Below are 12,228 nucleotides of genomic sequence, written 5' to 3'. Positions count from 1 at the left end.
ATGTATACTTTGCAGCAAATTAAACAAATTCCCATAAGGCAGTGGTTACCAAACTGTGCGCCTTGGCACCCTGGGGTGCCTTGGGACACTTGCAGGGGTGCCTCAGGTTGATTGTCCAGCACCAAATCTAATTATTTATGGTCAATGTAATGTAAATATGTGGACAAACAGAAGCAGAAACCTGTCCCCCACCACATAACTGAACCTAAGGATGACAGGTAAGCACAATTTACTTCACTTTACTACATTTTTTAATGAATTTCTCAATATCAAACTTTTGGCTTAGGGGTGCCGTGAAAACAATTCTGATACTCTTGGGCGCCGTGATTCAAAAATGTTTGGGAACCACTGCCATAGGGGATTCTAAATAGAAACTAGACAGTCGCTTGAAACAGTACATATATATATATATATATATATATATATATGTATGTGTTATCTTAAGTGTAGTGTAGTTATGTCTAATATGTCACTAAGTGACAGGTTAGCCTCTACTGAATTATCTGTAATGGTGTGAAACATTAAAGGCATTCTGTTTTGTCTCCATTCTATCTCCTAGGAAGTGAACATATAATGTAATATTTTTTTCTGATTCACTGCCTCTTAAGCTGGGTACACACTATAGTATGGGTGAAGCAGCAACGGTGCAATGCGATGTAACGATACATTGCTCACACCATACACACTTCACGATCAGGTGTACAATGGTGAGATGTATTGTTACATGCTGCGTGTAACTGCACCACATCATTAATTGCATTGCCCCATCTGCTGGGCAGAAAAGCCGACAGGACAATGTGAAGAGAGACCATCATGAACTATGGATCAGATGTACGCACTATACAATGTTTACGAGATGTCATATAGTGTGTACCCACCCTTACTGCAATACTTTGGAACAATTATTCTTTGTTATTGTACACAGTAATATATACTTTGCAATAACATCAGGCCTGATTGAGAGATGTGCGTAAACCCGATGGCCAGAACACAGATAGCACCGATAGAAGATGACCAGTCTGAGTAAGCTTCAGCTTACTCAGTTGGCCAATGCTGCAAACATTGCGATTGAAGGTCACAACGTTGGTCCGATGCTGCGTCTTCAGACACAGTACCCGGATTTGCAAGGCCACTGGAGATGTCTCTTACCTTCAAATGGCTCCTGAAGGCATTAGCATATTTTACCAATAATAGCTTTGTCCAAAGCATCAGGTCCATAGTATATAAGAATTATGCTTGTAGATACACACACATATAATTACACAAATTATATTAACATCATATGTTACAATTAGAAAACAATCCCCTATATAAAGTAGAGATGTGCGGTTTGGTTTTCCTGAAATATGAAAATACCCGAAATTAGGGGTTCCGAGTCTAATTGACTCCTAGTTCGGAATGACTCTGGGGTTCTGAGTGGAACCAAATCCTGGCTCGGGTCTTCTCGCAATTCGGAACTTGGATTTAAAAAACAAATGCAGGTTTTGTATTGCTTGTAAAACGAATCAAAGTAATAGAATTGAGCTGTTTTTATAATTTGTTATCATTTTTTATCGATTTTAAACTAATACAAAACTGAGCCAGAACCGAATCCGAACCAAAACACTTGAGGATGGTTTTGCCAAAACCAAAACACAGGGGTCAGCACACATCTAGTAACTTGTTACTAGTGATTTCTTATAAGAAGCAGCCAACATAGGAAGTTTTTATTCCGCCACAAAGAGAAATCAACTGTTTTCAATAAATAAATCAAAAACATTTATCAAAGTATTTGCCAAATTCAAGCAGAAAATAAATCACAGATTTGGCAGTTAAAAGAAATGAAAACATTCATAGATAACTTTATCACTCTCAGCATCTAGATTGTAAGCACTTGTGCCCGGAAGTCTCATCTTCTATTGTATTAAAGTTTAGCAGTTGCTTTGAGCTCTTGTATGTGTTCTCTATTTTGTACAGCACTGCGGAAAGGCATAGTAATACAACAACTATTTTTATAATAAAATGGCAAGCTACTAAAATTTAGAATCAGTAAGATGACAAGCCTATGAATATGTTGCTCCCAATCAGCATTATACCCAATACAATGTACAATGTAGTACCCCAATGTACACTTACTTTCAGCAGAGATTTTACTATGTCACCTTTGTTTAGCTGTAGAAAATTACCCAATATAGGCAGAGGGGTAGGTCCTGGTGGTAGATTCCGTCTTCTCCAGATTAGTTTACAACTCATAACTAGGATAAGAAAAGATATGGAGAAAGTAAGGAGGAGGGAGACATCTTCTGAGAGATTCATTCTTGTTCAAAGAATTGTCAGGTGAATCTAGATGCTTTTTATGCCTTAATGCAGTGCTTTTTCAATACAGGAAGGAAAATAAATGTGTGGGTGTGGTTTAATTGTGCAATAAAGAAAAAAATCCATTAGTTCTCTATTATATACATTAGGGGTGAGCGGGTTCGGATTTCTGAAAGCCGAACCCCCCCGAGCCCACCCGATCCGAGTCCGGCTCGACTTTTCCCGCCTGACTCGGATCTGAAATCGAGGCAAAACGTCATCATCCCGCCTTCCGAGTCTCGCGGGTTTTGGATCCTATATAAGGTACCCAAGTCGGCGCCATTTTCTCACTCGGCTGTGGACAGTGAAGAGGGAGGGTGGGAGTTAGGGCTGGCTGGGCTGTGTAGTGTAGTGTAGTGTAGTGCAGAGTAGTGTTGTGCTGTGCTGTGCTGTGCTGCTGTTGTCCACTACTTCAAAGTCCATAGGGGCTGGCTGTGTTGTGCTGTGCTGCTGTTGTTAATAGGGGCTGTGTCCACTACTTCAAAGTCCATAGGGCCTTCCTGGACTGTGTTGTGCAGTCAGTTCTCCATAGGGGCTGTGTCCACTCCAAAGTCCTGTGCAGTGTCCCAGTCCTAAAGGGGTGCTGTAGTGTTGTCCAGGGGGTGCTCTGTCCATCAGGGGTGCTCCCCCAAGTGCTAAAAAAATAATATATTTTCTGTGTTGTTGAATTGTGTGCGCAGTAGCCGCACGTGCATCAACAAAGTAGTGCCAAACGTGCGCCTGTGTCATAAGTAAAGGGCCGGCTGGCTTGACCGTTAAAGGGTGCTGTAACCCCCAAAGTACACTCCAGTCCAAACCAAAAAAAATATATATTTTCTGTGTTTGTGAATTGTGTGCGCAGTAGCCGCACGTGCATCAACAAAGTAGTGCCAAGCGTGCGCCTGTGTAATAAGTAAAGGGCCAGCTGGCTTGACCGTTAAAGGGTGCTGTAACCCCCAAAGTACACTCCAGTCCAAACAAAAAAAATATATATTTTATGTGTTTGTGAATTGTGTGCGCAGTAGCCGCACGTGCATCAACAAAGTAGTGCCAAGCGTGCGCCTGTGTCATAAGTAAAGGGCCGGCTGGCTTGACCGTTAAAGGGTGCTGTAACCCCCAAAGTACACTCCAGTCCAAACCAAAAAAAAAATTATCTTCTGTGTTTGTGAATTGTGTGCGCAGTAGCCGCACGTGCATCAACAAAGTAGTGCCAAGCGTGTGCATGTGTCATAAGTAAAGGGCCGGATGACTTGACTGTTAAAGGGTGCTGTAACCCCCAAAGTACACTCCAGTCCAAACCAAAAAAATATATATTTTCTGTGTTTGTGAATTGTGTGCGCAGTAGCCACACGTGCATCAACAAAGTAGTGCCAAGCGTGCGCCTGTGTCATAAGTAAAGGGCCGGCTGGCTTGACCGTTAAAGGGTGCTGTAACCCCCAAAGTACACTCCAGTCCAAACCAAAAAAAAATATATTTTCTGTGTTTGTGAATTGTGTGCGCAGTAGCCGCACGTGCATCAGCAAAGTAGTGCCAAGCGTGCGCCTGTGTCATAAGTAAAGGGCCGGCTGGCTTGACCGTTAAAGGGTGCTGTAACCCCCAAAGTACACTCAAGTCCAAACCAAAAAAAAAATTATTTTCTGTGTTTGTGAATTGTGTGCGCAGTAGCCGCACGTGCATCAACAAAGTAGTGCGAAGCGTGTGCCTGTGTCATAAGTAAAGGGCCGGGTGGCTTGACCGTTAATGGGTGCTGTAACCCCCAAAGTACACTCCAGTCCAAACCAAAAACAAAATTATTTTCTGTGTTTGTGAATTGTGTGCGCAGTAGCCGCACGTGCATCAACAAAATAGTGCCAAGCGTGCGCCTGTGTCATAAGTAAAGGGCCGGCTGGCTTGACCGTTAAAGGGTGCTGAAACCCCCAAAGTACACTCCAGTCCAAACCAAAAAAAAAATTATTTTCTGTGTTTGTGAATTGTGTGCGCAATAGCCGCACGTGCATCAACAAAGTAGTGCCAAGCGTGCGCCTGTGTCATAAGTAAAGGGCCGGCTGGCTTGACCGTTAAAGGGTGCTGTAACCCCCAAAGTACACTCCAGTCCAAACCAAAAAAATATATATTTTCTGTGTTTGTGAATTGTGTGCGCAGTAGCCGCACGTGCATCAACAAAGTAGTGCCAAGCGTGCGCCTGTGTCATAAGTAAAGGACCGGCTGGCTTGACCGTTAAAAGGTGCTGTAACCCCCAAAGTACACTCCAGTCCAAACAAAAAAAATATATATTTTCTGTGTTTGTGAATTGTGTGCGCAGTAGCCGCACGTGCATCAACAAAGTAGTGCCAAGCGTGCGCCTGTGTCATAAGTAAAGGGCCGGCTGGCTTGACCACTAAAGGGTGCTATAACCCCCAAAGTACACTCCAGTCCAAACAAAAAAAAAAAATAATTTTCTGTGTTTGTGAATTGTGTGCGCAGTAGCCGCACGTGCATCAACAAAGTAGTGCCAAGCGTGCGCCTGTGTCATAAGTAAAGGGCCGGCTGGCTTGACCGTTAAAGGGTGCTGTAACCCCCAAAGTACACAGAAAAAAATATTTTCTGTGTTTGTGACTTGTGTGCACTGTGGCTGCACGTGCATCAACAAAGGAGCAGCGCCAAGCGTGCGCCTGTGTCCCATAAGTAAAGAGCCGGCTGGTGTAACCCACAAAGTGCACTACTCTCCAGCAAAAATCAAAAAATATTTTCTGTGTTTGTGTGCGCTTTAGCCGCACGTATATATCAATATAACATAAATGGAGGACCAAACTTTCTCCGATAAAAATAAAATAGGGAAAGATCAAGAACCACTTCCTCCTAGTGCTATTGCTGCTGCTGGGAGTTGTTCATCATCCCAGAGAGGAAGTAGGAACATCACTACTTTTACTAATCAATTGACCCTCCCTGACAGTCCCTAGCGATGAGGATGAAGTACGACAGCAGTCATCCTGAAGCAAAACATATAACTGAGGCCTTTACTGCTATGTTGGTGTTAGACGTGCATCCGGTATCCGCCATTAGTGCAGTGGGATTTAGACAATTGATGGAGGTAGTGTGTCCCCGGTTCCAAATCCCGTCTAGATTCCACCTGCATCCTCAAAGCAGCAGCGACAAGCTTGCGTCTGTCTGTTAAAGGGTGGTGACACCCTCAAAGTGTGCTACACAAACAATAAAAATATTGTTCTTTTTTTTTCGGTCTTTGTGAAATGTGTGGGCTGTAGCCGCACCTGCATCCTTAAACCAGCAGCGACAAGCGTGTGTCTGTCTGTTAAAGGGTGGTGACACCCTCAAAATGTGCTACACAAACAATAAAAATATTGTTCTTTTTCTTCTGTCTTTGTGAATTGTGTGGGCTGTAGCCGCACTTACATCCTCAAAGCAGCAGCGACAAGCGTGCGTCTGTCTGTTAAAGGGTGGTGTAACTCTCAAAGTGCTCCAAAAAATAAAAAAATATTTTTTTAATGTGTTTGTGACTTGTGTGCGATGTAGCCACACTTGCATCCTCAAAGCAGCAGCGACAAGCGTGCGTCTGTCTGTTAAAGGGTGGTGTAACCCTCAAAGTGCTCCAAAAAATAAAAAACTATTTTTTAATGTGTTTGTGACTTGTGTGCGATGTAGCCACACGTGCATCAACATAGTAGCAGCGCCAAGCGTGCGCCTGTGTCATAAGTCAAGGGCTGGTTTGGACATCTGGTCCGGACTGAAGGACGTGCCAACAATTTCTGACAAGTCTACTCTCACTGCATATGATACTGTCCTCAAAGCAGCAGCGACAAGCGTGCGTCTGTCTGTTAAAGGGTGGTGACACCCTCAAAGCGTGCTACACAAACAATAAAAATATTGTTCTTTTTTTTTCTGTCTTTGTGAATTGTGTGGGCTGTAGCCGCACTTGCATTCTCAAAGCAGCAGCGTCAAGCGTGCGTCTGTCTGTTAAAGGGTGGTGACACCCTCAAAGTGTGCTACACAAACAATAAAAATATTCTTCTTTTTTCTGTCTTTGTGAATTGTGTGGGCTGTAGCCGCACTTGCATCCTCAAAGCAGCAGCGACAAGTGTGCGTCTGTCTGTTAAAGGGTGGTGTAACCCTCAAAGTGCGCTCCACAAACAATAAAAATATTCTTTTTTTTTTTTCTGTCTTTGTGAATTGTGTGGGCTGTAGCCGCACTTGCATCCTCAAAGCAGCAGCGACAAGCGTGCGTCTGTCTGTTAAAGGATTACATCGGTGACAGCATCCAAGTAGGCATGTCAGACAGTCCGTACCTGTACTGGCAGGAAAAAGAAGCAATTTGGAGGTCCCTGTACAAACTGGCTCTATTTTACCTGAGTTGCCCCCCCTCCAGTGTGTACTCCGAAAGAGTGTTTAGTGCAGCCGGGAACCTTGTCAGCGAATGGCGTAAGAGGTTGCTTCCACAAAATGTGGAGAAGATGATGTTCATAAAATGAATTATCAACTCTTCCAGGGAGACCAGCCTCCAGAATGTACAGAGGGACCTGTGGTTCCAGCGGGGACGAATTAATACTCTGTGAGGATGAGGATGTACACACTGAAGAGGGTGAGGAATCGGTGGATGAGGAGGATGAGGATGACATCTTGCCTCCGTAGAGCCAGTTTGTGCAGGGACAGATTAATTGCCAGCTTGTTTTGTGGGGGCCCAAACGAACCAATCATTTCAGCCACAGTTGTGTGGCAGACCCTGGCGCTGAAATGATTGGTTTGTTAAAGTGTGCATGTCCTGTTTATACAACATAAGGGTGGGTGGGAGGGCCAAAGGACAATTCCATCTTGCACCTCTTTTTTTTCTTTGCATTATGTACAGTTTGGGGCCTAGTTTTTCAAACTGCCATCCTGTCTGCCATTGCAGTTTCACGCCTAGATGGGTCACGTGTTTGTGCCGCCCACTCGTGTCGCTTAGCATAGTCATCCAGCTACCTCGGTGCAACCTTTTGGACATAAAAACACTATTGTGAGGTGTTCAGAATAGACTTGAAATGAATGGAAATTAAGGTTATTGAGGTTAATAATAGCATAGGAGCAGAAAAACCTACAAATTCTGTGATTTTAGCTGTTTTTATGCTTTTTTTCAAAAAAATACAGATCCAAAACACAAAACCCAGAACCCAAAACACGGAAGGGTGGTTTTGGCAAAACCAATCCAGATCCAAAACACGAAGAAAGATCCAGATCCAAAACCAAAACACAAAACACGAAAAGTGGCCTGTGCACACCCCTAATATACATACATATCTACTATGATTGTGCATACTTATGACATATGTTTTGAATATAAGCAAAACAATTTGTGTTAAATTTTGGGAATGGAAGAATTTTTAATAAATACTTATAGTTTATACTCAGTATGTAATCTCAGTGAATATTAGGATATATAGTATTATTCATATTTATGTCACCTAACAAGTATGCATCTATAAGGCTGCAAAATATTGAACACAATGACAGAATATAACAAAAGAAGTAGTTAAATTAAAGAGCCAGTGCGATGTTTCAAGTGGACAATTATTACAGCATAATAGACAATTATTTACAGTGAGTTTAGAGCCTGATGGTGCACTGTGTCCACCAAACCCTGTGCTACCACTGTATCGCTCCTGCTGGTGAGATCACTGCATTACTACTGTTTAACCCCTTCATCAGGTAGGTGGTGTGGCGGATTACTCCAACGGCTCCTAAGGGGGCAATCTTCAGCGATTTAGGGACGCCAAAATTATCTTAGCCTAAAATCTAAAATTGTTTAGTCACCCTTGATTTTACTATACAACGTAAGGATACCAGAAGGTTGATTTTAAGCCTGAGAATATTGGAACAAATTTGTTAAAATAAATGTCAGTTTATTTATAGGTAGTGGCTCACCTAGAATAGTTTAGACCAATAAATAGATGGTGCACTTCTGAAAGACATTTTTCTGGGCAGAAATTCCCTCTTTATTGTTACCCAGGGATCTGAGATAAGCCTGTCCATTTCAGATATTCCGTATGGGCTTTAAAATCATAAAAGTATACTTTTTGCAGTAATACATGATGATGTGCTTTTATATTAAGGTACATGCATCTTCATGAAGGTCTTTGATGACAGTGTCCCTGTAATTTGATTGGTAGAAATATATAGGGAAACTACTTGCAAGTGTTTAATTATCTTGTTTTATATGTTCTTAAGGTACGCAATTATAAATCTATCTAATATACTGTCATTGCAAGGATGTGTTACATTATTTTATCCTTTTGGAAGGTTTATTCACTCAGGTTAAAGATCATCAACAAGATCATGAACATCCACATTAATCATAACATTCTGGTATGCACATACAGTGTCAGGGCCATAGGGAGGGGTGTGCGAGCAGGCCCATCACCCAGGGTGCAGGGCCCTGGATGTGACATTGCGGCTGCTCCACAGCTCCTACATCTGGCTAGCTGGGTGCCTTTGGCCAGTAGTGTAACTTAAATGCTGCTCAGAGTGTCCAAAGGATGCACCCGGCATGCATCTGCAGTGTGTAGAGCCACCTGGAGGAACCAGTCAGCTCTCCACACTTCTGCTGGTGGCCCCACACATGATGGATTTGGGAGGTGGGACTAGTACAGGGTATAGATGAGCTTTGCTCCAGAGCTGTAAAAAAATATCTCTCCCAAAGTTTTTTTTTAATGCACTACTGTAAGTTTGTCACCCCCTGTTATCCTTTATAAATTTCCAGATTGTTATCTGCATACTGTACTTGTATATTAAAAAATTGGGTTTTAGTGAACCCATCCACTGTTTCTATCAGTTTCCAGAATATATGGTAAAGATTCACAGACTTTACAGTATATTTAATAAAATAATGAGTGAAATCCTTGGCAGCTAAACAATTTATAAAACATTAAATAGTACAAATAATTTAAAATAAATCAAGGTTATCTGAAAAAGTACATATCTCTGTTGATCACCCAAATCCGGACTTGAAATGACATATAACTAGAGATGTGTTTTGTTTTTGTTTTTTGTTTTTTTTCTTAAATAGCTAAAATCATGTAATTTGAGCCTGGGTTTATTCCTATAGTATTACTGACTGCACTAGCATTGATTTCCATTCTTTTCCAGTCGATTTTGACCACCTCACAGATCACAATATTGTTCACCAATGATGGCCAATAGCCGGCTAGCTAAACTAAGCAACAAAGCAGCGACACAAACACACGGCAGTTTAAAAGAATATAGCTCACCTAGGAAACATTGTCACATAGCACTGGCCGAAAAGAGAAGTGATGTATGATGGAATTGTCATTGGGCCATCCCACCCACCCTTATGTTGCATTTTAAAAAGGACATGCACAGTTTAACAAACCAAGCACTTCAGTGACAGGGATTCTACAACACATGCAAGGATGGCAGTTCTATAGGACTGACCCCTTTTCCCCACCATGACTGTTACACAAACTTGTATGATGCATACAAGTCACATGAAAATATTCTCAACACCCTATAAGTAAAACATTCACCATCATTGGCAAGGTTCTTTGCTAAATCTTCACCTGACAGCAGTATATGCCAGAGTTTTTGGACAATGTTTTTGATAATCCTTAATTCTTGGTCAAAGTTTACTACGAATCTCATTTCTTCCTTTTTCTTTTTTCCCAATAGAAATTATTCCCTTTTTAATTTACAGTAGTTTCCACTCTATACCATTTCTTTCATCCTGTCTGCAAGTTCATTGCTTTTTGTCTGAAGATTTTATCATCTGAGCAGTTTTGGTGTAGTCTGAGGAATTCTCCATTGGGGATGTTGTCTATAGTTGGGGGGAAAATGGAACTCATCTACAATGCATTGTGCTATTCATAGCAGTGTTTTTCCTGTATATTTCAGTAGCCAGTATTCCATTGTCATCTTTATAAACCTTGAGATCAAGGAAAGATATCTCTCTTTAACTAATTTCATTGGTTATCCTTAGGTTGTTGTCATTGAGTGATTTTATAAATTCAATCTTTTGACTCTTCTCTCCATCCCAGATGATTAAAATATCATCAATATAGCAATACCAGGCAACTACATAATTGATGAATATTGCCATCTTGGAAGGTCTATTTCTGCTTCCATCACATAACAGATTAGTGTAGGACAGAGCACAAGCTGCTACCATAGCAGTGCCCCTTACCTACAGAAAAAAATGTCTTAAAAGTGAAGTAGTTTTTACTGAAGGCAAAATGTAAAAGTTCAAGCAAAAGATCTTGCAACTCACTATGTTCTTCCATAGTAAGAAAGTATTTAACAGCAGTCAATCGTGTTGTATGATCAATGCTGGTAGTTAATGCCTAGAAATCAAGACTTACCAATTTTTGTCCTTCCTCCTATCTTATGTCATGGAGTCACTTAAGTATATTGGAGGTGTCTTGTACAGTACAGAATGTAAGAAGGTAGGTCCAGTTCAAATGTTTCTAGTGTAAATCCTTTCCAAATGTGCTGGATTTCTCAGATAATCCTCCAATGCCTGGCACAATTGGCCTAACAGGCAGTGTATTTGAATTTGTATGATTTTTAGGCAACAGGTAAAAAGTAGGTATCTTTAGATGTTCCATCCATAAATATTTATGTGCCTGCTTGGAGATAATGCCATAATTTTTCCCTTATTGATCAGTCTCTTATACAAGGATTTAAAGTTGTCTTTACACAAAATATGTTGATAACAGTCAGGATTTTGTAGCTGTTTGCTTCACAAATGTATTATTATTTTGGCACATTTCCCTTTATGTCAGAGGGTTTGATAACCCCATCCTGCTAGCCCCTGTAGTTTTGAGAGCTACTCTCTCTACTCTACTCAGGTTACCAGTAGTTTTGTGATGGTGTTTGTTAATGGGGAGTGTATCCAGGTCTTTAGATACCCAATTTATAAACAATCTTACCTCTGGACAAATAGTTTCTGGGGGAAGAAAATTTATTTATTTTTGCATGCTGGTCCTTTTTTATGTGTGGCCATTGTTTCCTCTGATTCTTGTTGTAAATCCACTAATGCATAAACAAAATGAATTGGAAACCGCACTGAAAAAATCCTGCTAAGATAATATGACTAGTATATCTCAAAAAAGACCTTATAAGGACTCTTACAAATATTTGCAAAATATTACCAAATTGATCATGAGACTGAAGTCTGCTGGATCTGTATTATTGGTAAGTCCCTGGTGCTCCCCAGAGTCTTTTTACAACATATAAACCAAATAGAGAAAAAAAGGGAAAAAGGACTCTTTTGGGGGGCGCACAAAAGGTATAGAGTTATGACTTAGATGTTCTATTAAAAATTAACTTTTATTCTATATTTATTAAAAAACATGAACAACTACAGACAAACAAAAGAACAAACAATGTTTTGTACACAAAAAGGAGAACTATCGTTCACTCCCACAATTTAGTTTGAGTATATATGTATATATACAAAAACAGGGAGATTTATTACTCCCATCAAGGAAATAAAAGGGTCTTGGCAAATTAACTAATCAAATAAAGATTTTATATATAATATGTTCATAACTACTGTGTATCATCAATTATTCGCAGTTAAGGCAATTTTAGGGTCCAAGAGACACAAATGATAAGACCTCACTGATCCAATATATTAGAGAAAAAATAAAAGTAATAATAATTGTTCACAATTTAAACTTATCTTTAGAATACAAAGCAACTTGGTTTATAATAAAAAATTCCTCACTGAACGGATATATTTCTTATGAGGTCAAACCATTAACAAATATATGTGTCTACCTTATTCCCTAATAAATCAATGCAATGAATAGAAAAAACATGCTTATGCCTGCGTGCACTGGAGGATACACACTCTAAAACAGATTTTAGATATCTCATAAAACTTACCAATATCTATGCATATATATAGAGTGTGCCTTAGTGATTAATAATACA

At 40.4% G+C, this 12,228-nt stretch overlaps 1 protein-coding gene across 1 annotated transcript in view; it reads right to left on the bottom strand.

The window, feature by feature from the left end:
• Positions 1-2,295, bottom strand: part of LOC148502868 (cytochrome P450 2A4-like) — a 63,435-nt gene extending 61,140 nt beyond the window's left edge. Inside the window, exon 1 of the mRNA XM_088449260.1 lies at positions 2,116-2,295. Within this exon, the coding sequence (XP_088305386.1) occupies positions 2,116-2,295 (180 nt within the window). The remainder of the gene's footprint in view (positions 1-2,115) is intronic.
• Between the last annotated feature and the right edge of the window lie 9,933 nt (positions 2,296-12,228).

This window comes from Taudactylus pleione, unplaced genomic scaffold (assembly GCF_031769625.1).
Source record: "Taudactylus pleione unplaced genomic scaffold, aTauple2 ptg000481l, whole genome shotgun sequence".
Taxonomy (NCBI): domain Eukaryota; kingdom Metazoa; phylum Chordata; class Amphibia; order Anura; family Myobatrachidae; genus Taudactylus; species Taudactylus pleione.
The sequence above is the reverse complement of the archived record's forward strand: the minus strand, read 5'-3'. Positions and strand labels throughout refer to the sequence as shown.